Raw genomic sequence first — 27,498 nt, 5'->3', positions numbered from 1 at the left:
CATGAACGGTAACCGGTCGACCGATACAAAATTTTCTCTCTCTTCCAGAATGCTTGTTCAACCGGTCAAGATTGAACCTCGTCCGGTTGAGGTCCGGTCGAGGTCCGGTCGAGGCCTAACGGTCACCTGCCAAGCATTTAATGCTAACGGCTAGTCAACCGGTCGACCCCCAACTCGACCGGTCGAACCCCAAACGGCTAGTTTGGCTTTTTTCTTCTATAAAAAGGCTTCAATCTTCATTGTTTTAAGAGCTTAACCTTCCCAAATCATTCTTGATTATATTTGAGCCTTGGAAGTGTGTTTTTGAGTGCACCATTATTTCATAACTTGCATATCTTTAGTGCACCATTCAATCCTAGCTTTTCTTGTATCATTTGAGCTTAAAGTTCTTGTGCTAGGATTTTTGTAAACCTTTGAGATCATTATTTGTAAACCTTGAGAGGAAGTTTCAAGAGAGGGATATCTCTTGAGAATTGTAAAGGGTGCTTGGAGCCAAAAGTCCAAGAGGGTGAATTGGAACCATAATCCAATTGTAAGAAGATTGGAAGCTTGGTTGAAGCTTCAAGCTAGTGGAACCCTCACTCGGTTAGGAGGTTGAGGAGAGTGGATGTAGGTCGGGTTGCGCCGAACCACTATAACTCTTGTGTTTGCACTCTCTCTTCCCTAACTCTTTTAATTTATATGCAATTGTCTTTATTTTGCTTATCATATACTTGCATATAAATTGTCTCTTATTTTTACTTAGTTTAAAATTTGAAAAAGAGACTATCACCCTATTCACCCCCCCTCTACGGTGATTATCATAGGTTGGATTAGCCTCAAATTCCTAACACACTAGATTTTTCATTCATTACTTTATTCATTTAGGCACCAAAATCATCCAGGAATTATTTTGTTTTAAATCTTTTAAAATTAGATCATTTCATATTTTTAACTAAAATCTTGTGTTAAATGCTTTTCAATCTTGTTTAAAAGGTTTTAAGTTGAAAAGGATGGTTGTTGAGCCAAAAATGGCTCATTCGATTGAATCGGATGAGGAATCGGTTGATTTGTTTTAGTTCAATCAGTCAAGATGTGTAAAAACATTTTCTCTCTTCCAGAATGCTTGTTCAACCAGTCGAGGGGTGGTCAAGTGGTGGTCGAGATCCAACAGTTACATGTCAAATTTTAAATGCTAACGACTAGTTAATTGGTCAAACCAAAACTTGACTAGACGAACCCTCAATAGCTAGTTTGGTCTTTTTTTTTTCTTTATAAAAAAGCTTTAATCTTTATTATTTCAAAAGCTTAACATTCTTGAACATTTCTTGAATATATTTGAGTCTAAGGAGAGTTTTTTAGTACACCATTGTTCTAAAACTTGCATATCATTAGTGCACAATTCAATCATAATTTTCTTGTATCATTCAAACATAAAGTTTTGTACTGGGATTTTGTGAAATTATTTGTAAATTTTTGAGAAAAATAATCTAAGTAAGGATTCTCAAGTGTGGGTATCACTTGAGGGATTGTTCAAGAGCCAGATATCTCTTAAATATTGTAAAGGGTGTCTAGAGTCAAAAGTCTAAGAGGGTGGATTGAAATTATAATCTAAGTGTATTGTTTGAAGGCTTGATTTGAAAGTTTTGAAATAATAGAACCTCAAACTTGGGATTGGAGTTAGAGGTAGAGGAAAGTGGACGTAGGTCGGGTTACGCTGAACCACTATAAAAATCTTCTGCTCACATTCTCAGTTCTCTATTCTTTTACTTTATGTGTAATTATTTTTATATTATTTTATTATATATTTGTATATAATTGTCTCTTACATTCATATAAATTAAATTTATAAAAAGAGACCATCATCCTATTCACCCCTCTCTCTAAGGTGATTACCTTAAATTAGATTAATCTAATTTTTTTTAACGCTTTTTATTTTTATAAAATATTAAAAAAAAAATACCTTATGATCAAAAGGACCTTATGTTTCTCAATTTGGATTGAGTTTAGATTAACTTTATGATGTGATGGATATGTGGGAATAGGAATGGAAATAGAATTTGATTGTAGATGCCCATTGAGAAACTATAATTAGGCTTAGTTGGTAATCTAAGTATACTATGGTCTCAGACTTAGATTTTGCTTGACTTAGGCTCAATTTAATTATTTTTTAAAGATTTAAGCTTTTTGTTAACTATTTTTCGAAAACAATTCTAAAAAATAGTTTTTGAAAATAGTTTTTTAAAATTGTTCTCCAATATTTTGTAAAACAAAAGTTTGTTTGAAAATCGAAATGTTTTTTTTAATATATTTAAATACGTTTTACAAATAATTTTTATATTAGGTATTTTATTTTTAACCATTTTGTATGTTTATATAATTATTTTTTAAAACAATCCTAAAATAACAAATAAAAAATAATTGAAAACAAACAAAAAGATGTTTTATAAAAATATTATACTTTCTATTTTTAAAAATAGAAAACAGAAAGCAGTTTTCTATTATCAAACATGTTTTTTTGTCTTTTTATTTAAAACTATTTTTGAAAATAGTTATCAAATAAGTCCAATTTTAGTATTATTTATTTTTTAAATGTTTATTTTCAAGCATTTTATTAGAAGGAAAGTACAAAATTTTAGAAGGAAGTAGAGGTTTAAATAATATATTTACTTTGTTTTCTATTCAAATTTCAAACAAATTCAAATTTATTTAGATTTTATATAAAAAATTGCAAATATTGATCTTTCTCTTCTCCAAACTTCGGTTATATTTGGTGCCATTTTTTTTTTAAATAAAATTTTTTATTCATGTGATGCAAAACCTATAGATTTACTTTATATCTTTAAATTTTTTTTTTTAAATTTTAGAATTTGAGGTAATAAAAGTTTTTTAATACCTTAATTTTTTAAAAAGATTTTAAAACATTATTATTTTAATATAAATATATCAAATTTCTTTTTTATCAAATCTTTAATATTCTTTGTGAGGACCCAAACCTCATAGTGTTGAGGGCCCACAACAATCATTATCGAGTAAATTCAAGGTATTATCATTGACAGAATTCGAATCCATGATCATGTACCATTTGATGGGACTACATTTCCAAATATTAACCTTGACCAATTGTACTAGCTCGAGTCTCAAATTCTTATCATTACACTATTAAAATGATATATATAAAAAATAAAAAATAAAATAAAAGTGAATGGGTGAGAGTTTGGGTATGCTTGAAAATTTCCATTTAAAAATGTTTTTGTGTTATTTAAAATAGAAAACATTTTAAAAAATTTAAAAATATGTATGATAATTATTTGACAAATAAATATTTTTTGAATTTTTTTTAAAAAATAAGTTATTTTTAGGAATAAATTTTAATTTTTTAAGTATATTTTTATAATATTTGGGAAACAACAAAAAATATGAAGAATATTTTAATTTTTTTTGCATTATAGATAAGTATATAATATTTAAGAGAATAAGCTAAAAAAACTAATTTTAATTTTTTTATTTTTCAAATAAAATTTTATTTTTAAAAATAATCAAACTGTCGTTAAAACTTATTTTGTAGAATTGTTTTGTAAAATTACCAAATTACCCTTCCTCCCCACCTTCCTTTGTATTTCCAATCCTATTTGATATTAAAAAGAAATTATAAATAGTTTTTGATAGTAAAGTCACATGCTGGTCAACCGACCACGTCATCAAATCCCTATTCTCCCCGCGTTAAAAATGATCCATGGAAGACAGATAATTTTATTGTTATTTAAAAAAAAACACTATTAAAAAATAAATATAAAATTACTACTCTTTTCGAAAGAGGTGGTGAATTCTAATATTTAACTTAATTTTTTAAGAGACGAATTCATTTTTTATACTGAATTCTTTTTTTGAAAAGACAAGCTAACGGGTTTTTACCTAAAATTGAAATGTGTCATAATTTTAGAATAGAATTATTTTTTATGTTACGTTTTTTTTTAATATTTCCAAAAAATAATGTGTTCGTGCAGATCTTTGATTTGAATTGATTTAATGAAATTAGAAGATGAATATTGATTAAGTATGGAAGTAGAAGTTGGGTAGTGGAGAGGAGAGAACAATTTTCCTTTGGCCTCTAAGAATGGTGGGAAGAGGCTTGGAACTTAGAAGGAGTGACGTAGAGTGGGAGAGCAGCGGTGAGTCCAGCAACATTGGGTTTGGTTGGCGTCCTGGTGACTGGGTGGTGGTGGTGGTGGTGGCGGTTGCGTAGCTTCTTGGCAACACCCCAGCTCCTCTCACTCTCTCCAAGGCGGAGACCATTTCAATAAACTTCAATAAATAGGGTCAAATGTGTGAGATATATACGATTGTTATGGTGGGCCCCTCGGGTGTTCACCAATCATATCGCACCATCCAGCTTTGGTGGCCCCCACTCTATCTCCAATCAGCCTCATTTCACATCTTTTGTTACCTTTTGAGTGAAACCAGTCTCATCAACCTGACCCACCAACGGCTGTGATTGAATCGTGTCATGATCTGGTGGGGATGGCCCACCGGATAACAGTGAAGACCAATGGAGGTTTGAGCTTTGCTTCAAATGGACGGTCAGGATTGATGGGGTCAAACCTATCATGGCCCCCACTGTATAACAGACCATTCCCCTCTTGCTTCCGGAGATGCTGATATATATTGATTCAGTTGAGCTCCCTTTTTCTTTTCAATTCCTCCCTCTCTTCTCATGGAACGGAATAGTCGCTATAGAATTATCTCTGCAATCTTGAATCTGGTGAGACTCTTCTTCTATATCTCTCTCTCTCTCCCTCTTTCTCTCTCTTTTTTTCCTGCTCTTTTATAGGGTTGTTGTAAGAGAATCAAAGCTTTTCATAATAATAACATGCTTAATCTCTAGTTTTTCTATGTAAACCTCTAGTTTTTTGGCCTTTACTCAGTTTTTTTTTTCCTGCTTGTAGAATTTTTGGAATGAGATTTTCTGATAACATCTCCGAAAATTGAAGAACGTGGGAATTCTTTTTGGGTGATTTTGTGTTTACTGGAACAGTTTATGATTCCAATGATCTAAAAATAAGGTTTGGAATCTTGGGTTAATCATCAGATTGAATAAGGTGGGATTTTCCCTTCTGATTTATTTATTTTTCTACTTCTCCCCTTTTGAGAGGTATTGAAAAGTTTTTAGGGGGGTTTGACTTCCATATGGAGAAAGGGGTTTTCAGATGGTTGATTTTTGAGGTGGGGGGTTTTTGATTTCATGAGTAAATTTCTGAATCAATGATTTAAATTTTTGTTTTCTGGTCCTGATTTCTGTCAGGAAATGCTTAATTAGTTTTAATTTAATCAGAAAGGGTAAATAGGAAAAATGCTTGATACCCAGGTTAGTTTTTGGGGGAGATGAATTGGGGTTCGATGTTCCTAATGGAGTAATTTCTTGGGTGTTTTCTTCCTTTTGAATGCTTGAATGGAATTATATCTTCATGTGATTTTTAGAGTAATTTCTTGCTGTACTTTTTCCTAGTTGAATTTAGTTGGAGTGCCTAATGGATGTTTTGCATGCTATGTCTCAGATTTAATTGGCATTTAATTTAGTACCTGAGAAAAGGATTTGAAAATGGATCTCAAAGATAGGCTTTCTGTAGATACCTGGACACAATCATCTTCATCCGGGAATGAATTACCGAAAGATCAACAATCATTCACCAATTTTAGTTTGCAGCAGCAGCAGCATCAGCATAAGTGGGAAGATCCTTCTGTGCTAGATTACAGTGTTAGGATTGAACCAGCTTTCCAGGAATTCAACCAGACTTCTGCAACCTCATCATCTCTTCCTTGCAACCCTAATAGTCAAATCAAAAACTTGAACCGAGAAGATTGTCAGATGAATGAGATGCTAGAACCCAATAGAATCCAAGACTGGGATCCAAGAGTGATGCTTAGCAATCTCTCTTTCCTGGAACAGAAGATACATCAACTCCAGGATTTAGTCCATCTGATTGTTGGTCGGAGAAGCCAAGTTTTGGGTCGAACAAATGAACTTGTAGCTCAGCAGCAGCAGCTTGTCACTGCTGATCTCACTTCTATTATTGTTCAATTGATCACGACTGCTGGTACTCTTCTCCCATCTGTGAAGAATACCCTTTCGACGGCTAGTCCTTCTGTTGGACAGCTTGGGCAGCTTGGTGGAGTACTGTTTCCTTCAGGAACAGGCATGAATGGGGGTGGTGTGGCACAAAGTAGTGGTGGAAGCAAGGTTTCTGATCAGTCTAACCAGATTGATCTAACTGGTGCTTGTGTAATTGAACAAAACAATGCTACTGAAGAACATGAACTGAAAGATGAAGATGATGCTGATGAAGGGGAGAACCTTCCTCCTGGCTCCTATGAGATCTTACAGCTAGAAAAGGAAGAAATCCTTGCACCTCACACCCACTTCTGCATGATATGTGGTAAGGGATTCAAGAGGGATGCGAATTTGAGGATGCACATGAGAGGTCATGGTGATGAATACAAAACTCCAGCAGCTCTTGCAAAACCCAACAAGGAATCCAGCTCTGAGCCAGTGCTTATTAAGAGGTATTCCTGCCCTTTTGCTGGTTGCAAGCGCAACAAGGATCATAAAAAGTTTCAACCTCTGAAAACCATTTTATGTGTGAAAAACCATTACAAGAGGACTCATTGCGACAAAAGCTACACTTGCAGCAGGTGCAACACCAAGAAGTTCTCAGTTATTGCTGATCTTAAAACTCATGAGAAGCATTGTGGCAAGGATAAGTGGCTTTGTTCCTGTGGAACCACTTTCTCAAGAAAAGACAAGCTTTTTGGGCATATTGCTCTCTTCCAAGGCCACACTCCTGCTATTCCCCTTGATGAAACTAAAGGATCTGTTGGGCCATCTGACCGTGGGGAAGGCAATGGAGCAGCAAATAAGGTTGGAAGTGTGGGGTTCAACTTCAGTTCAAATGCTTCAAGTGGAAGTGGAGTTCAAGATATGATGATGGATGTAAAAAGGGGTGCTGACGAGCCTACTGGTTTTTTCTCACCATTGACCTTTGATCCTTGTAGTCTCGTTGGGTTTCACGAGTTCCCTCGACCCCCATTTGAAGACTCAGAAAGTTCATTCTCTTTTCTTGTCCCAGGGTCTTGTAGCTATACAAGAAAGACTGGAGGCGAGTCTAGTTCTAATGATCTTGAGTAGCAGTCAGATTGTTATTTCAATTTTCATTAGGGGTCCTGGGGTTTATTGAAATCACATTTCAATGGTTAGGTGACCCATGTACTAGTTATTTCTTGATTTTCAATAAATATTTTTCTTTAATCACTTGTGCCTTTGTTTGTGACTGCCATTGTTGAAGTAAGGCCCGCAGTTTGAAGGTCAGCCAGTACTATCCTGTAAGAACGCTGAGGTACACATCTCTGCCGTACTTGTAGCTGTAATCAGTAATATAAATTGTGTAAAAGAAGATAATCATCACCAAATTGCTCATGTTTACCAGGATTGTGGAACCTTAGGCTGCAGCATATGTTGCCAGTACTTCCTGCAGCAAGCTTGAGTGGCTGCAGATAGAGGCAGGACAGGATCATACCAGATATGAATAAGAGAAGAGGATGATAGCTACTGGCATTTTTTCTGGCTTCCCAATCAAGTTCTGGCGTTTTGTGATGCAGAAAAATGAGAATGCTTTTGGTAAAATCCAATGATGGGCTTTGCATTATTAAATTCCGCACTGGCAAGATTGCAAACCGAGTATTTTATCAGTATTACACAGCTGTCTCATGGGCTTGGAATCTGTCCATTTCATAAACCTCAACCCAAGTGAGTCAAACTGACAGACTCTCAAGCCCCGGCCCTGCCCCTGTTTTGACTGAGAGTGATGGAGACGGTTCACGATACTAGCAAATTCAAATCATTTCTGGGATGCTATGTTTCTTGTGGAATATCTGCTGTGTGGCGGCTAAATATACATATACTGGGACCATTTGGAGAAAGAAACAAAGAACTAAAGACCCTTACGTATCAATCCTGATCAATGTGAGTCATCTGAACTGAACACGTATCAATCCTGATCAATGTGAGTCATCTGAACTGAATCTGCAACTTTTATCGACGTGGGTCATCTGAATTCTATCACAAGTGTGGTGCACAATGAAGAGAAAGCAAGAGAGGGTAGGAAAATTGGATCTATTGCAGATTGTAATTGGAAGGCGGACAGATTCTAAAATACCTATGCACACACCCTAAAAGCTTGTGTCGATTGAAAATCTCCAACAAGCATATATCAGGAAGTATTGGTGAAACTCCAGAAACTAATGTGGCAAATATTGATATCATAAATTCTTACCAACAAGTTAAAAAACTCTCAGGGCTTAGTGTTCTTATTATTGCCCATTTGTCTGTCATGTCAACCTGGATCAGGAGGATGAACATTTTAGAGGTAACTTTGCTGCAATTTATGTGCGAGGTTTCAAGTTTGAGAGAAAAACTGGACTCCATCGTGTATATGCAACTCCTAAGTGACTCAAGGAAAAAAGCATCAATCTGATCTCTCAAGTGAACAGGAGGCAATGGAACCTACTCAAGGGCTGGCCTTTTACATCTGTGTATCTCTAAATAGCTACCTTATAATGAGTTAATGTGGGCAAGTAAGAATATTAGCGGAATGATAATATTGATCTCACAACATTTCATGACCAATGAATAGCCACTGCAATCACCAAAACAGATACAGCTTCCTCAGAAATGAAACAGAGCCCAAACTAGAGCCTGAAAAGATCAATTTCCATTGATATCAGAACAATTACCATTGTTAAAAGACAGCCTTAATTGGTGTTAGCTGATTGAACCGATCTTCCCATAATGAGAATTGTGGAGGAGTATCAGCTTCAAACCCTTTGCACTTTCTCCTCCCTTTGATGCCTTCTTCAGAGGGCAGCGGTAATATTTCTCCCTTAGAACTACATCATCTAAGTAGGACCAAGTCTGTCCTCTGGGAGAGCTGTCAGACCACATGAACCTCTCAGAAAAGGGGTTCACCAGACTCTCACGGAATTCCTCTACTGTCTCACAATTCAAACCCTGAAACAAACAGCAATGCCAAATGTTCAGATTTAGCGAGAGAGAGAGAGAGAGAGAGAGAGAGAGAGAGAGAGAGAGAGAGAGAGAGAGAGTACTTCTGCCATGGCTTTGATCTTCAGAGTGACATCATTGGTAAAAAGGACAAGCTGTCCATCATTCTTTATTCTCCTGAAGAAAAGAGCACATTCAAGGATATGGTCTTCTGCAGTTGGCGAAACTATTTCCATTAAACTCCCGCAGGCAGAAAATGGCACTGAGCTTGTCGTCCCACTGATGAATCCCCCACTTCCTTCACTGAATCGAGGAGGAGAAGCAGGAGGGGTTGGTGCGATGGGCCTTCCTTCCTCTATAGAGCTCTGAACGTGGATCCACCACTTTGTTTTCACCATACATTCCTCAATCCATTGCAACACCAAAGAAACTTCTGATATTCTTCTAAACAAACTACCTCGTCGCTTCAGGCAATCCAGCTCCCTAATGACTGAAATCAAAGGAGGATCATTCTCATTAATTACAAAAGGGCACGCAAATTTGTTTAAAATTTTATTTTGGGAAATGGAAGCAATAGAAGGCCTTTTGAATAATATTTTACCCATTCTTGGAATGATTAGTTGAGTTCCCTTGAGACCTTGTAAAAGCTGTAATGACTTCCTTGACTCTTTGTTCAGAAGGCAAGTAGCGTCCACTACCATGTTCCACCTTCTCTTTCCCTCTCCAGCAGAATTGTTCTGCACATGAATTTATTATGTGTAGACATACAACAAATTTAGTTGGATCAATGGTAATGAATTCTTGAAAAGAAACAAAAACATTTTTTCAACAACTTACAAAAGAAGAGTTGGTGGCATTCCCTGTGGTTCCAGTACAGTTGACAGAATTGCTGCTTCTAGTTTTAGCACCAAGGATTGAAACTTCTGACTTGCTTTTGCAAGCAGCATTCTCAAGCAGAGAATGAAATGGTACCCTTTCTGCTCCTCTCTTCATTACCATAATCTCCTTTTCCAACTTTCCACGATTTCTAGAGCTATTTTCAGGTGAGGGCCTTACTGATTTTCGTGTTTGGAGAACTTGAGGTGTCTGATTCTCTTTGTCTGAAAAGGTGGACGTATCTTCTTCTGAACATTTGTTGGGGCCAGTGGAAAACTTTGAAGATGATGATCTGCACAATGTGGACTGTTTAGTTTCTTCTAGAATGCCCTTCTTCTTATTCACAGACTTCAGCAGAAGGGTATTTGGTGAAAAATTCTCTTTGTTAGGAGTAAAAATTTCTGTCTCTTCCCCATCTAACATAGGGAAAAGAGCCCTTGAAATTGGTTTATTTTCCAAATCCTCCTGCTTTGGCTTTCTAATTTTAGCACCATTACCATCACCAATGCACTTTCTTGTGCTCCTGCCTGTTTGAATCTGAAGAACACTAGCAGGCTTACCTCTTCTTGACCATATGTTAGGTAAACTAGATTTTTGCTCCAATCTTACTGGAGGACTTTCTGGATTTTCATCATCAGACAGTCCAAGGGTCACAGGAAGAGGTTTAGGGGGCTGGTTTTCATTGGAAAATTGTTGATTCCCAATATCAGAGAGAATATTCCTGTCTGGGACAGACGAATTGACAGATTCAGTTGTGATAGCTCCGGAGTGGAGGCCTGAGGCTTCTCTCTGTTCATAGCCTTTTCTTGGAGGGCTCTGGTTTTCCACTTCTTCAAGAACTTCAGCTACCAATGGGATTTCTATTTTATCATCAGCAACATACGAATCCAGACTTCCAAGCAACTTAGATTTTTGCCAGGATTTTGTTGGGAGACCCACTGGAGTTTCTCCTTGAGAAAATACCTCTGAGACAAAAAGAGGTTGTGGGCTCTTGATTTCTTCATCCAATTGTTCATTTCTTGTCTCCAAGAGAACCTCTGCAGAAGGCAACAAATTCACAGCACCCAGTATCTCCGTCTGTTCATAATCTCTTCTTGATGGACTTTGATTTTCTATCTCTTCAAATGCCTCAACTACTGGAAGACCTTCTCCTTCTGTTTTTTCTTCATCAGAAGCTGAAGAATTCATGTTTTCCGGCTCTGGAGGTGCAGATGGAATTGGTTTCTCCACAAATGGTTCACAATTCTCATCAGAAAAGACAGATTCCATGCCCTTCAGAACTGGATGCTGTGATTGAATTTCCTTACTGTCAACAGAAAATGAACTCACATCCTACACAAAAACCAAAACACAAAAAAAGGAAAATTCAGAAGCATTTTGACAAACATCTTACGATCACTCCAGATTTATAGTTCTCACCTGATAAATTTCATCTTCTTTCTCTTCTTCCATCAACACATCGGACGCTGACACAAATGGGTTTTCTAAATCATAGGCCTGGCTCAAAGGAACCCAATGCAGCCTATAGATCCTGCTAGAGCTGCCCAACCTTATTATATCGCCCTCTTTAAGTTCAACTCGAGCACGCGGTTGGATCTTCTTCTCCGAAACCCAAGTCCCATGTACTGACCAAGAACAAGAACCCATCCAGGATCAATCAAGAACCCATCAAACAATTCAAAAACAAAAACGTGAAAACGTTTTCGAAAGGGCCATTTTCATTTCCACTTTCGGTTAATTATTTTTCTTATTTGGAGGTTCAACGGCAGAACAAAGGTCCTACTGATTTTCTGTAATCTTTATGCAGTGCACAAGAACAACGCATCAAGAACCCATCAAAAGCACATCAAAGAAACAACAGAAATGCAATTACCAGATGATAAATCCATCACAGAGAGCTTCTGCAACGTGGGGTTTGAATATATTTGAAGGTGGAATCTGCTGATGCTTGGATGTGTCAACATGATGTTGCAATCTGGGTGTCTTCCAACCATCAAGATCTCTTCCAATACGTGCTCTGGTCTTTCCGGTTCGGAGATCCCCGGCGGTGGTTGGTCGATCACGAAGATGTTCTTGAGAATGGCGTTGTTCTTCAGGACTGTGAATACAGGGATTTTCTTCTCATTTTCATCAGCCATGGTGATCATTCCCTTCGATAAAGAGATAGATTGCTAGGGTTTCTGAAGAATTTGTGAAGAAACGAAACGGAGTTTTGGGGAATTTATGAAGAAATGAGGTGGGTTTTGATTTTCTTGGACCGAAAAAGAAAGGTTTTGCATTTTGATTTTGAATATCTGAAAAGGCGACCGTTGGGTAATGACCTTAACGGTACTTTTTCCCCCGAATTTCCCAAAAAAGAATTTAATATATCACACTTAGAAACTGAAGTCTATTGGGGATGAGTATCTAGTATAATTTACATTCCAAAAACAAAATTTAAATAGTAATATTAAGGTGAATGCTAATGTGACCCACTACATTTTTCATGCGTGTTCCTATACAATTTTTCATTTATAAAAAAATATTTGATTTTTGAAAAAATAGAGTCATCACTTATTTTGTTTATTTAAAAAATAAATAAAACCTTAATATGATTTCCTTTTAAAGGAAAAATATGTCTGTAAATCTAAATTCGATGATCAGGTTATTTATTGGAAAAGTATCATGAGTATAACATCCTCTAAACCCTAAAAAACACATCTTTATTAAAAATGAATAAAGGAAATTATAAAAATTAATTAATTAATCCTAAATGAGAAAAGAATTTCATGAATAAATATATGCAAGTTAGAGTGAAAATCATATTACAAAAATACGAAATGAATTACAAAATAATTGCACAAAGTTATTTATTAAATTGATTAATAAATGATTTGATTATTTTAACAATTACAACATTTTAAAGAAATTTAAAAAATAAATCATTTACATTAAAAAAAAAAATTCAAATTAATGATTTCAATTTATGCATTTACAAACAAAAGTTTCAAACTATTTTCAACAAATACTTTGACTCAATCCTATTTTGTATTCAAGTTTTATTTTCAAGAAAATTATTGTTACTCATTATTATTAAATAAAAAAATTATTGAATGCAATTTTATTAAATTTCAATTTCATTTTATTTACAAGAAAGATTATTTTATTTATTTTTCTAGAAAAAGAATGATTTTTATTTACTTTTCTAGAAAATGAATGAATTATTACAATTCAATTTTATTTGTGATTTTTATTACTTTTGTTGGAAATAAGACTTTTACTAATTTATTTACAAGTATTAAAATTCAATTCAATTTTATCAGTACAATGAATTTTTATAGAAATGGATTTTACAAAATATACTTTAATTCCTTTTTTATTTGCCAAAAAAGATTTATTATTTGATTTTATAAAATAAAAAAAATTATTAAAAAAAGATTTTATCTTTTTTGGGTTTAAGGAAAGGTTGTCATAATATTAACATCTTGCTTCTATAAAATGAGATTTAAAAAGGATTTCTTTACAATTTTATCTATCAAAGATATTTTATTCCAAATTTTATTTTTTAAAAAGAATTTTATAAATTTTATGAATAGAAAAGATTTTTCACAAATGGTTTAGAAAAAATATATATATATTTAAAAAGATAGCATGTTTCCAATCACTTTTTATTTAAAAAATATTTTTACAATTTAATTTATAAAATAATTCCCATCCAAAAATATTTTTACAATTATTTACAAAGATATTTAAGTTCAAAGTGACTTTTATTTGAATTACGAAAGATTTATTAAAAAAAAAATGATTTTATCTTCATTTTCTTTGATAAGAAGTTTAACAATTTCATTAATTTTTTTTTTTTTTTTACCAATTTTATATTAAAAGGAGTTTACAAGTTTGGGTTTTATTAAAAAGTTGGGAAAAATTGTTATAAAATAAGAAACAAACTAATGAAATGTAAGCTATGAAAGGGAATTGAGAGGAAAGAGTGAGAGAAAGACCTTAAGAAGACTTTCTTTCTTAAGATGGATCTTATACATAGGATGAGAAACTTTTGTATAGGTGTAGATCTTCCATTTTGTCCCCTTGGTACATACCTTGATTAAATACTCTTTCAATACTTTATAGCAGTTCTTGGAAGCCTATTGTTACTTACATATCTCACCCATTTGAGTCATTCGAGATACTAGATACATATTTATGGCAATTTGTTTAACTTATTTAGGGCCCATTCGGCACACCTGGCCCATTTAGGTATGCCTAGTCCTTTAGGGATTGTTCCAGCACTCCTAAGTCATTTGTATGGCTTACGTGGCTTGCATGGCCTACATAGCTTGCATGTTTTCTTTATAAATATGTGTTGTGCACTTATATCTAGTTAGTTATTTATTTATTTGTTCATTTTCATATCTACTTATATATATATAGTCATTGTGCATTTTTTTTATTATTGTCATTTTATTTTTTATTTTTTATAATTATCATCATTAGATTTGTTTTTGTTACCATTGTTTCTATTATCATTATTATTATTAAGATTATTATTATTTTATTGATATTATTCTTACTATTATATTATATTATATATATTTTTTATTTTCATTTCTACTTCCAAAATACCTTTTTATTTATTTTTATTTTATTTACTCTTTTATTTAGGTAAAAATAAAAATAAAATTAGTGGGGAAGTGGAAAGAAGCCCCCATTGGGAAGGGGAGGCTAGGGGATTACGAGGCATGAGAATTGAGAAGAAATGGGAAGAGGAAGGTCAACACAACATGGGAGACTTTTTGAGGAGACGTTCTTGGAACTTTCAAGAGAATGAACAAATTTTGTTATGGGGATGAACACCATTAAAAATAGGGGTTGCTGCATGGGAGAAGGGGAAGATAAAGGAGGAAGAGGGCAACCATCTGAGGATTTTTCAAAGCATCAACACATGCCATGGGAGGTGAGAGAATGCCATCGGATTTGTCCTTGAAGAACAACGTGCATCATATTTTCTCTTGAAGATTGAAGACATGATTTTGGAAGATAAAGATCATTAGATTATATTTTTTGGGAGAGAACACAAGCACCAGAATTTTCTAAGGAGAAGCTGAAGAGATCACAAAGATTTGTGGCAGAATTTTGGAGCAGCATAAGGGGGGTCTTAAACGAAGGAAGGGAGGAACATCTTGGATGAGGGGAATCATGGACTAGTGAAAAATGGAGGAGACTACCACTCAGAGATGATAATAAAAAGAGAAGTCTTCAGAGATATGAAGATTTAAACAATTTGTGAAGTGGGTCAACACCACAATCCTCAATCACCATTATCATATTCATCCTTGATTGCAATATTTGGAAAATAGGTTTTTGTGGGTTTGTTTCAAATGTTGATATGTAAATTCCGGAGGGGTCCCACATGATTTCTAACATCCACTTTGAGAAGACTAGGGATAGTTCTTGAGTTTTGGAGGGAAGATCAGTTCAGGCTACATGAGGAATTCCACTATCACATAAAATTTGGAACTCTACTTTGGGGTATGTGTAGGTCTCAGTTTTGAGAACATAAACTATACTTGTATTACATGATTACCAAGATCGTGAGTTCATGGGGAGGAAATCTTATCATCATCCTGCATGATCTTTGGAGGATGGCACCATTTTGCTCACAATCAGCTCCGTGAGAGATCTTCATCAAGGCTGCATTAGTGGATTTTACACAGCAAGCTACCACTCAATGCATTGATTTTTGTACTACCAGATTTTGTGAGAGGTATCTGAGAAAATAAAGGTTATGTTTAATTAAGAAAAACACCCAAAAGAAGGGGAGAAGGAAGGGGGGGGGGGGGGGAGGTGAATTGAGTTTTTTTAAATTCTTTTCAATCACAACAAGTTCAAGCACAATATGAACAAAATAAAGAGATAAAGTTAGATAATTCAAACTCGGGTTTTATAGTGGTTCAACACTTCCTTGCCTACGTCTACTCTCCTCAATCTCCTAACCGAGTGAGAGTTCCACTAACTTGAAACTTCAACCAAGCTTCCAATCTTCTTACACTTAGATTCCGGCTCCAATAGGCTCTTACACAATCTCTTCAAGATTCAAACCTCTTGAAGGCTTTAACACTCGGATTTTACAAGAAAGAATCCCTCAACCTAGCTTAAGGATAGCTCAAATACAAGACAAAGCTATGATGATACACAAGAGTGCACTAAAGGATATGCAAGTGATGATTTAATGCACTAAGAAATAAATGAGAGCTTTTTGGTCAAGAACAGGTAGGTAGACAATTGATTGCAAGTGTTCTCTTGTCAATAAATGAAGTGGAGCTCTCAATTTATAGGTTTCTAAGCTTGGGAGCCAAAAACAGCAAAAGGTAACCTCGACCGGTCGAGCTAGGGATCGACCTGTTCACTAGTCGTTGGAGTATTTAATGCTTGACAGGTTATCGTTGCCTCGACCAGACCTCGACCATGAAGAGAATCACCTCGACCGGGAAGAGATGGCTATTGGGAGAGAGAGAAAATTTTGTGCATCCCTCAATCGATCCTCGACCGAACAAGGGCAACCGGTCGACCGGTTCCCCAACCGGTTGAGCCGGTTGGCCATAGCCTCGACCGGTTGAGCCTTTTGGTTTCGAAAACCTATCTTTTTCAATTCCTTTCTTTTCTAACACTTAGGCAAGGTTTTTAGGTGAATTATTATGCCAATTTTAAAACATTTTGCCTAAGGTACATTTGTTAAAACTCGAGTTTTAATGAAATCGAAGTTTTAAAGAATAAACCGAGTTTTCTAAGTTGCATGAAACGGTATGAAAATCCTAAGTGCACTCATGCATTCATCTTACATTAGTTTCCTATTATCACAAGTCTTCCAAACGTCTTGATCTTGTATCCATTTGGTCATTTGATGAATTTTCAAGTTTATGCCTGAGATTCTTAACCATTAAACCAATTAGTCATTTAACCATAGTTTGTTATCATCAAAACCCGATTAGGAGAACCCTTGGGCTAACAATCTCCCCATTTTTTATGATGACAAACCTTGGTTATCTAAGAGAGAAAAAAAATCTCCCCCTCAAACCAATCATGGATCAATCAAACAATTTTCAATAGGAAACAATGTAAAGGCTATGCTTAATTAAGAAAAAAACCTAATTGCAATCTACTGATTTAGATGTATGGGACGTCATCGAAGATGGTCTAACTTTTCCCACTAAACTAGTTGATGGAGTTTTGGTTCCAAAACCCAAGCAAGAATAGAATGAGCTTGATAAAAGAAACTTTCAATTAAATGCTAAAGTCGTTTTTACTTTGCAATATGCTATGGATAGAAATGAATACAATAGAATATGTCAATGCAAATCGGCTAAAGAAATTTGGAGGTTGCTTGAAATAACTCATGAAGGAACTAATTAAGTGAAAGAGTCAAAAATTAATTTTCTTGTTCATAACTATGAATTGTTTTCAATGAAAGAAAATGAGACTATAGTTGAGATGATTACTAGGTTCACCGACATTGTCAATGGTCTTGAAGCTTTGGGAAAAACCTACAAGGAATCCGAGAAGGTGATGAAGATATTGAGGTTTTTCCCATCAAAGTGGCATACCAAGGTCACCGCAATTCAAGAAGCAAAAGACTTGACTAAGCTACCTATAGAAGAGCTCATAGGGTCATTAATGACATATGAGATCAATTTGATAAAGAAGCTACAAAAAGGGTGAAGACAAAAAGAAGAAGAGCATAACCCTCAAAGCTACAACTAAGGAAGAAGAAGATGTTGAAGAAGAAAAAACCAAGTGATAAAGATGATGATTTAGCCCTCATCATAAGAAAGTTCAACAAATACATGAGAGATGAAAGGTTTAGAGGAAGAAAGTTCACCTCTAGAAGAGATCCTTCTAAAAAGGAATCTTCATCCCATGGTGACAAGGAGAAATGGAAAGAGAAAAGAGATTTGATATGCTTCAAATGCAAAAAAATTAGGACACATTAAATATGATTGTCCTCTCTACAAGAGTGAAGCCAAGAAAAGAATGAAGAAGGCAATGATGGCCACTTGGAGTGAAAGTGAAGAATCCTCCGAAGAAGAAAAGGAGAAGGAAGTGGCAAACATGTGTTTCATGGCAATAGATGATCTTGATGAGGTAAACTCCAACTTTAGTGATGAAGATATGCATGATGTTTTTGAAGAATTATATGAGGATTTTAAAAAACTTAGTTTGAAAAACAATTCTTTTAAAAAGAAAATTCAAGAATTTGAAAAAGAACTTGAAGAAGTAAAAGAAAAATTTTCAATTGTTGAAATATCTAAAACTCATCTTGAAAAAGAAAATGAGATTTTGAGAAGTGAAAATGAGATTTTGAAAAAGAAAAATGAATGGTTGACCTCTTCTCTTTCAATTTTCTCTTGTAGACAAAAATCTTTTAAAATGATCATAGCTAGCCAAAAATGTGTTTTTGACAAACAAGGGCTAAGATTCAAATCTTCAAAAAATCAAAAGTATTTTAAAAATTACTTTGTAAAAGAATCCGCAAGTACAAGTCCTTCTACCACTTGCAACTTTTGTGGAAGAAGAGGACACATTAGTAGTATGTCCCTTAAGAAATGTTTCTCAAAAGAATTCAAATGTTAAAGCTAAAAAGGTTTGGGTTGAGAAATCCAAGGTCACTAACCCTCAAGGACCCAAAAAGATATGGACACATAAATCAACTTAAATTTTATTTTGTAGGGATCAAAGAAGGATAAGTGGTTCTTGGATAGTGGATGCTTAAGACACATAACCGGGGATGAATCCAATTTTTCTTTCCTTACAAAGAGAAATGGAGGATGCGTTACCTTTAGAGACAATGCAAAAGGAAGGATCATTGGTTAAGGCAACATTGGTAATGACACATCCTCTCTTATTGAAAGTGTTTTATTAATGGATGGTTTAAAACATAATCTTTTGAACATAATTCAACTTTGTGACAAAGGTTTTAAAGTGATTTTTGAAGCATCTCATTGCATTATCAAAGATATTCAAAGTGATAAAACCATCTTCATGGGCCATAGATGTGATAATGTTTATGCTATTAATATTTCAAAATATGTTGGCTATGATAGATGCTTTTCAAGCATGCATGATCAAAGTTGGTTGTGGCATAGGAGGTTGGGACATGCTAACATGGACCTCATTTCCCAACTCAACAAAGATGAACTTGTTAGAGGCCTTCCCAAAATAAATTTTCAAAAAGACAAAGTTTGTGAAGCTTGTCAAATGGGAAAGCAAATCAAAAACTCTTTTAAAAACAAAAATTTCATTTCAACAACTAGGCCTCTTGAATTGTTGCATATAGATTTATTTGGTCCCTCTAGGACACCAAGCATTGGAGGAAAATCTTATGCATTTGTTATTGTGGATGACTTCTCTAGATACACTTGATTCTTATTTTTAAGTCAAAAGAATGAAGCATTCTATGAGTTTTCAAAGTTTTGCAACAAGGTTCAAAATGAAAAAGGTTTTACAATTACTTGTATAAGAAGTGATCATGGGAGAGAGTTTGAAAATATTGATTTTGAAGACTATTGCAATGAGTATGGTATTAACCACAATTTTTCGGCTCCTAGAACTCCTCAACAAAATAGGGTAGTTGAAAAGAAAAATAGAACTCTTCAAGAAATGGCTAAAACCATGCTAAATGAAAATAATTTACCAAAATACTTTTGGGCCGAAGCAGTTAATATTTCTTGTTATGTTTTAAATAAAATTTTATTGAGGCCCATTCTTAAGAAAACTCCCTATGAGCTTTGGAAAAACAAGAAACCCAACATTAGGTATTTCAAAATCTTTGGGTGTAAATGCTTTATATTAAACACCAAAGACAATTTTGGAAAATTTGATGCAAAATTGGATGTTGGAATTTTTCTTGGTTACTCAACTTCAAGTAAAGCCTTTAGAGTTTTTAACAAAAGAACCATGGTTGTTGAGGAGTCCATCCATGTTATTTTTTATGAATCTAACAATTCTCTCCAAGAAAGAGAGAGTTTTGATGATGATTTAGGCTTAGAGACCTCCATGGGAAAATTAAAAATTGAAGATAGAAGACAACAAGAAGAAATTGTAGAGGATCCCAAGAAAGAAGAATCACCTTTGGCACTACCTCCTCCTCAACAAGTGCAAGGTAAATCAAGCCAAGACCTTCCTAAAGATTGGAAGTTTGTCATCAACCATCCACCAAATCATATTATAGGTAATCCATCTAGTGGGGTAAGAACTAGATCATCTCTTAGAAATATTTGCAATAATCTTGCTTTTATCTCTCAAATTGAACCTAAAAATATAAAAGATGCTCTAGTTGACGAAAATTGGATGATTGTTATGCAAGAAGAGTTAAACCAATTTGAAAGAAGTGAAATATGGGAATTAGTAGCAAGACCTCAAAATCAAAGTGTTATTGGAACTAGATAGGTCTTTAGAAATAAAATGAATGAAAATGGCATAATTATAAGGAATAAAGCAAGATTGGTAACCCAAGGTTTTAATCAAGAAGAAGGGATAGATTATGATGAAACCTTTGCTCCCATAACTAGATTGGAAGCCATTAGGATGCTACTTGCCTTTGCATGTTTTAAAAACTTTGTTTTATATCAAATGGATGTGAAAAGTGCTTTCTTAAATGGCTTTATAAATGAAGAGGTATATGTTGAACAACCACCCGATTTTCAAAGTTTTAACTTTCCTAATCATGTTTTTAAACTTAAAAAGGCACTTTATGGTTTGAAACAAGCACCTAGAGCATGGTATGAAAGATTGAGTAAATTTATTTTGAAAAAGGGTTTTAAAATGGGAAAAATCAACACAACTCTTTTCATAAAAACCAAAGAAAATGACATGCTCTTAGTGCAAATATACGTTGATGATATCATTTTTGGAGCTACTAATGTCTCTCTTTGTGAAGAATTTTCTAAATGCATGCAGAGTGATTACTACTCAAAAAGTGTTATTTGATAGCTTGTAATTAACTCTTTTAAACACTTTTGAGTAGTAGTTATCACCTTTTAACCCAATTAACATATTAACGACCCTTGCAATCAATTCTAATCAAATTGTGTTAAGTTTTGGTGTTTTGATAGCTTTTTTTATCACCAAAGCAATCCGAGATGGAGGAGAGTTCTTTGGAATCCATGGCAAAGCAATGGAAAGCTCAGAAACATGAAGAACCGAAGCTTTGAAGTCCTTTGCCATATGCAAATCCGGAATGCAAGGAGTGGGGGATCCTCCCTAAAAAATGCCACGTGGCTCTCTCTCCCTTGCACACGCAGACGGTCCCCCTTTCAACGCGTGACATAGCTTATTCCACCTAGGGAAGAATTCTGTCCGGCTGAAGTTCCACCTTCTCCGAATATCTTACATCCGGAATTCTATCCGGCTAAAGTTCCACCTTCTCCGGATATCTTACATCCGAAATTCTGTCCGGCCGACATTCCACTTTCTCCGGATATTTCACATCTAGCACCTAACGCCAGATGGGAGAGGAGGACGTTTCAACTTCCCCGGTCAGACATGTCCGGATCCTCTGATAGCGCTTACCCGGAGAATTTTTCTCTCAGTATACAGTGCCGCGGTGTTCTCCTGAGACTTCCCGATATGTGCGACCGACATTTTGAGATTTTTTGCTTTAGATATTTGATGTCTAAATCCCCAAACTCTCCTTGTAACCCACCTATCATAGGATTCCTTAGTCTTTAAGCAAGAACAAAGGGTGAATAACCTCTTATATATAGTTTGTAATTTTCTTTAAAAAAAAAAAAAAAGAATCAATCTCTCGGGAGCTTGTTCTTGGAGATAACCTTTTGTATAAGTAAGAAATATATCTACAAAGCACTTGCTCTGTTTTTCCTTCATATTTTTGTTTTCTCGTTCTTTTTCTTTCTAGCCAAACAAACTCTGAGGATTTTTCCTCAGATGATGAGAGACTAGGCTCTTCGTCTCTTGGAGTGAAGAAAGCCGGGTAAGTTTCCTCATGCATAAATTGGAAGTTTTGTTGTTTTAGTTTTTAATGAAGAGAAAGTGTAACCCGTTAATGGTTTTTATCTTTTTAGTTAACTTAAAACGCCTTTAAATCACCTGAGCCAACACTTGATAAGGCAAGTGATCTCCGTTCATTGAGATGCACTAGTTTATCTCTTGCGAGCCTTTGGGAGGTGGTTTGAAGGTAGGATTTTTTGGAATAGCCAACACTTGGTAAGCTTTTGGACTCCAAGGAGACATCCATTAGTTATCTCTTACGAGCTTTTGACGGGTAATCCAAGGTTAAAGATCACCTTGAATGGCAAATGCAAGGTGAGGGGCATGAGTCATTGCAAGGTGCATCAGTGAGAGGAATTTAGCGTTTGAACCCATTAAGGGGAAGCATCTGTACCACACCGGTTAGAGAATTAACTATATGTTAATTCTCTAATGCGAGGAAAAGAAACAAGTGACCGAAACTCCTTTTTTGTATGAGGAACCTGAGCCCAGTGATCTAAACTCCAAGAAACACTTTTCTTTGTAAGTAAAATCAATTACTATTTTGGTTAGCTTAAGATCAACCCTTTTTCAAACTAAAGATTATGTTTTCTTTTAAAGCTAACCTTGAAATGAAAAGACACCAATTCATCTTTGAATTAATATCAATTGTGAAGTGAAAACCCATCCCAGTGAACGACCCTAGAGCCACTATGCTATGCTAGCTAAGGCTATCCTAGTACATGGTGTAATAGGTTATAAATTTTGTTGATTACTCACTTCTGAGGACCACAATCAAGGGACACCAGTTGGATACATATCAAATGGCACCACTGTTAGGGACCATTGAGAGAACATGAATCAACTGAGACACCAATTGGGAACGAATCACATAGTGAGTTCGAAATGAGCATGATGGGAGAACTTAACTTCTTCATTGAACTTCAAATCAAGCAACTAAAGGAAGGAACCTTCATCAATCAAGCAAAGTATATAAGAGATCTCCTCAAAAGGTTTAATATGGAGGAAGCCAAAACAATGAAGAATCCAATGAGTTCATCCATCAAGCTTAACAAGGATGAAAAAGGTAAGTCCGTCAACTCAACAATGTATAGAGGCATAATAGGTTCTTTGCTATATTTGACCGCTAGTAGACCCGACATCATGTATAGTGTATGCTTGTGTGGTAGATTTCAATCTTGTCCTAAAGAATCTCACTTAAGTGTCGTAAAATGAATTCTTAGATATTTAAAAGGGACAATGGACATAGGCCTATGATATCCTAAGGGTGATAACTTTGAATTAATTGGATTCTCGGATGCCGACTTTGTCGGTTGTAAAGTTGAAAGGAAAAGCACTAGTGGCACTTGTCATTTCCTAGGACACTCACTTGTTTCATGGCATAGTATGAAGCAAAATTCGGTAGCTTTGTCAACGGCGGAAGCTGAATACATAGCAGCCGGTTTATGTTGTGCACAAATCATTTGGATGAAACAAACACTTAGTGATTTCAATTTGTTTTTTGAGCATGTTCCTATTAAATGTGATAACACTAGTGCCATAAACATTTCAAAAAATCTGGTGCAACACTCTAGGACTAAGCATATAGAGATTAGACACCATTTTCTTAGAGACCATACATAAAAGGGTGACATTACACTTGAATTTGTAAGCACAAAAGATCAACTTGCCAATATTTTTATAAAACCTCTAAGTGAAGAACAATTTGTTGATATTAGAAGACAACTAGGGGTGATTTCTTTATGATCAAATGATTGCTTGATCAATTCTTGATTGAATATACCTTATGATTGCGTGAATTTCATATCATATGCATCATATAGAAATAATCTTAGGAAAAAGGTCAAATTTTGACCAAAAATCAAAATTCCCTTGACATTGGACATAAAAAATTGGGGATTTCAACAAAAAAGGGCGGGAGGAGGATCACGAGACAAGAAAATGCCAAAAAATTGGAGCGTTGACCGTTTACCAAGCGGTCAACCGGTTTGTTGGGGCTGGGAATTTAAAGAGGTCTCTGCGCTTAATTTTTTCCATTGTTCTCCTCCATTCCTTGAAAACTCTTCACATACCTGCTTCCAAAGATCATTTTGGGTTGGATCTTAGACAGTTTGATGGCCTTGGAGTTGATTTTGGGACGTTTTGAGGCTAGGGTTTCGATTTAAACCTAGGGTTTTCAGTTTTGGGAGCAATTTCTCTCTGACCGCGCACCTCAAGCTAAGTTTAGCTTCATCTCCGTACATTTAGGGCTTTTGGTTGGATTTTCCTCTTTTCATACCTCATTTTCTCCCTTTTTTCGTTCTTTAGATGGCGCCTAAGAGAGAGACGGCTACCTCTAAGGCTCAGGACAAGCGCTCTGCTAAGCCATCTCAGCCTGAGCATATGGAGGCTCGCCAAAAGGCAAGGTATGACACGACCCTCTTTAGTTTTGTCGAAGATTATCAGAGATACAAACAAAAATTCACCCAAAGGAAAGTCGTTCTAGGGAGAAGTATCAATTTCTCCCAAATTCAGTACTTCGGGTTTGAGAGACTCTTCAGTCGGATGGGATGACTGCCAATTGTGATGATTTTCGAGCCGATCTTTCTGACTCTAGTGCGGGCATTTTATTCATGGGTGACCTATGAACTTGGAGAACCGGTCATGTCCACGGTTAGATATGTTGAGATCAGACTGAGCCCGGAGAGTATTTGCCGCATTTTCGACATTCCTTTAATTGGACTCTAGGTGTATGAGTCCAATGTTTGGCCCACTATGTTAGGATTCGAGCCTAGAGAGGCTATTCAGAGGTTGTGCGGACTTGCAGATGCCTAGGGGATGGGCAAACCATCGGCACACAGCCTGATCGTGTCCAACCAAGTCCTTCATCACATGATCTGCTTCATCTTATTGCCACAAGGTGGACATCGAGATGAGGTCTCCTACCTTGAGGCATTCATTGTGGACTCGATCCTGACAGAGAGGCTGATTCACGTGGGGTATCTAGTGATGATGCATATGATATCCTGCTGTGAGAACACGACCCGAGTACTCCCCTACAACTGCTTCCCTACTCGAGTATTCAAGGATACCAGGGTCGATTTGAGCAGAGAGACGGACTTCGAGACCCTTACTAGCTATGACACTTACGATGAGCAGTCCTTGGGGTGAATGAAGTTCGAAAAGGAACCCGATGGCTCCTGGATTAGGATAGCTGAGCAACCTCTAGCACAGGCCCATGGACAAGGACAAATGCATCCCGGAGTAGAGGAGGAGGCTGAGATAAGAAAGATGAATGATGGGTTAGACTCTCAGAGGGATTTTGAGCAGAGAGAGCCTGAGCTTGACATTCCTCCTCCACCTCAATTAGAGGGTATTCATGTTGAGGCCACTTTCTCATAGCCTATGATGACTGAGTCGTCTTACACAGTGGGACCATCATCTCAACCATCATTCATCGAGCTTCCTCACACAAAGATACTATCTCAGGCACCTCACGCTCTTAATCATGCCCCTTGGATGAATCTATCAACTCAGATCAGCTCATTTGGGATTCGTATGGAGGAGCTTGCTTCAGTCCATGATACTCGATTCTACTCTATGGAGGAGGGTATAGATCAGTATCAGATTGGCTTCATTTCTCAATTTGAGCCCTTCTAGCAGAGATTTGAGCGTATAGAGGAGCGTATGGATCAGCAACAAGCTATAGTCGAGCATCTCCAGCAAAGTATTGAGCGCATTGAGAGTCGCCAAGCGAGTCAGCATGAGAAGATGATGGCTTACCTCCGCTCCATGTTTCCACCTCCACTTCCTCAGCCTTGAGTTTATCTAGAGTTCCCCTTCAGTTTCTTTTTTATGTTGCCAAAGAGGGAGAAATATCTAGGATCTAGGAAACCCTCATGCATATCATTGTCATATCTATCTTGATTAGCATATATGTTAAGCTTTCGTGTACATGTGAGGTTACCATGTATATATATATATACATGATATGCTATTTTAATGATCCATGTTTCCTATCCAATTTTTCATGTTTTACATTGTTTCCTATTGATCACAAGTCTTCCAAACGTCTTGATCTTGTATCCATTTGGTCATTTGATGAATTTTCGAGTTTATGCCTGAGATTCTTAACCATTAAACCAATTAGTCATTTAACCAGGGTTTGTTATCATCAAAACCCGATTAGGAGAACCTTTGGGCTAATAGTATCCACCACGCACTACTAGGATGAGAATAAGGCTGCCACTTTGAATCTCCACTACACATCAATATATTTTTTGTAAATAAAAAATAAAAATAAAAATGCCACTTTAAGAAAATGGCACCACAAGATTTTGTGAAAGGCATCAACACATTTTCATGAATTTGGAGAGCAACCATACCATGCAAAAAAGATGACAACAAGTTACCACTTTGAGGACGTCTCAGGATTTTCTTTTATAACATGCAACATATAAAGCATCAGATTGGAAGGATTAAGAGTGTTCTAACAACAGCCCCTCTTACACGTTGGAAGGTAAGTTCTATTTTTTAAATTCTCGTTTTAGTTTAGTTTAATTTGTTCAATTAGTTTAGGTTCATTTATGATTTTTTATCATTAATTTAATCGATCCTTGGTGTTATAGTTCATGCTTTGATTTGGTTTGATATCATTCTTTTAGTTTGAGTATTTCTTATATTTTTGCTAAATTAGCTTCTAGGTGATGCAGTTTTTATTTTGAAATTTATTTTGATTTATCTTAATTCGTTTTAGTTACTTTAGAATTTTCCATATTTGTGCACTATACTTCTGCACCTGTAAATTGAAATATGATAACTTAGATACCCTTTTAAATTTTTCAAACTATTCTATGGTATTCTAGACTCCTTGAACTTTATTTTAGAATCTTCTTAGGTCAAATATGGTTTTCCAATTAGGTGATATAAATCAGTTTTTCAGAAGGTTTAGTTTTCACTCTATTTTTGACACTCAATATTGTTTTACAAAATTAAATTACTAAACGATCTCTTTAATTTCTTTGAATATTTTTATTTTAAACTAGACTTCTTAAATTTAATTTTTGATATATAAAATATTAAGAAATAATTTTTGAAATAGAAGATATAATTTTTTATTCTTGTATTCATTGCATGAGTTCTCTTCTAGAGCTGAGATATATTTATTTATTTTTAAATATGTTATGAATGTTTTATCTCTTGAGATTATTTTTAATATAACATAAACACATTAATATAGTTGTATAATTTTTTTTTATGATTTTAATACATCTATAAGTTAATTTTAAAAATCAATTGTTGAATACCTTTAAAAGATGCTATGTTATGGACCTATTATCATCATCATGAAATCTGGTACTAAATGAGGGCTGGTTATAATTTGGTACTTAGATGATAAACTAGATATATAGGAGATATTCTCCAAAAATTTTCTTGATAAAACTTAACTTCTAGGTATTTTTTTAGATTTATGTTTTATAGTCTTCTATTCTAATCGTTTGCTGACTTTTTTCTGTAAAGTAACCACTTTGTGAATAGATTTGTTATTGATTGGAACATAATCGATTAATTTGGCCTATTGGGTGTTTATCTAGACATGTTAAAGATGTTACATAATTTTTATTTTGATGAGA

General features: G+C 35.2%; 2 protein-coding genes across 4 annotated transcripts; one reads left to right on the top strand and one right to left on the bottom strand.

The window, feature by feature from the left end:
* The first annotated feature begins 4,323 nt into the window (after positions 1-4,323).
* Positions 4,324-7,285, top strand: LOC100248677 (protein SENSITIVE TO PROTON RHIZOTOXICITY 1-like). Of its 3 annotated transcripts, XM_019216722.2 has the most exons (3): positions 4,324-4,741; positions 4,926-5,078; positions 5,535-7,285. In XM_019216722.2, exon 3 carries the CDS (start codon positions 5,579-5,581, stop codon positions 7,160-7,162), a length of 1,584 nt encoding a protein of 527 aa, XP_019072267.1. In that variant the 5' UTR covers positions 4,324-4,741; positions 4,926-5,078; positions 5,535-5,578; the 3' UTR covers positions 7,163-7,285. The 3 variants fall into 3 exon arrangements, with proteins under 3 accessions (XP_019072267.1, XP_059590445.1, XP_019072266.1); XM_059734462.1 differs by having other exon boundaries at positions 4,328-4,741; positions 4,926-7,285; XM_019216721.2 differs by lacking the exon at positions 4,926-5,078 and having other exon boundaries at positions 4,441-4,741.
* Positions 7,286-8,616: 1,331 nt separating this feature from the next.
* Positions 8,617-12,302, bottom strand: LOC100260631 (FHA domain-containing protein PS1). The gene is made up of 6 exons (XM_002267100.5): positions 11,781-12,302; positions 11,327-11,532; positions 9,869-11,239; positions 9,633-9,768; positions 9,136-9,521; positions 8,617-9,040 (listed from the first exon to the last, which is right to left on the bottom strand). Exons 1-6 carry the CDS (start codon positions 12,052-12,054, stop codon positions 8,795-8,797), a joined length of 2,619 nt encoding a protein of 872 aa, XP_002267136.3. The 5' UTR covers positions 12,055-12,302; the 3' UTR covers positions 8,617-8,794.
* Between the last annotated feature and the right edge of the window lie 15,196 nt (positions 12,303-27,498).

The sequence above is a fragment of the Vitis vinifera genome, chromosome 18 (assembly GCF_030704535.1).
Source record: "Vitis vinifera cultivar Pinot Noir 40024 chromosome 18, ASM3070453v1".
NCBI lineage: Eukaryota > Viridiplantae > Streptophyta > Magnoliopsida > Vitales > Vitaceae > Vitis > Vitis vinifera.
The sequence above is the reverse complement of the archived record's forward strand: the minus strand, read 5'-3'. Positions and strand labels throughout refer to the sequence as shown.

Bases quoted from the DNA above. Each gene is read 5' to 3' on its own strand.
- LOC100248677 (XM_019216722.2), top strand. From the start codon at position 5,579: ATGGATCTCAAAGATAGGCTTTCTGTAGATACCTGGACACAATCATCT.
- LOC100260631 (XM_002267100.5), bottom strand. From the start codon at position 12,054: ATGATCACCATGGCTGATGAAAATGAGAAGAAAATCCCTGTATTCACA. The intron at 9,522-9,632 runs GTAAAATATTAT...CTTTGATTTCAG, and splicing joins ACTAATCATTCCAAGAATGG to TCATTAGGGAGCTGGATTGC. The intron at 9,041-9,135 runs GTACTCTCTCTC...TGTTTGTTTCAG, and splicing joins AGATCAAAGCCATGGCAGAA to GGTTTGAATTGTGAGACAGT.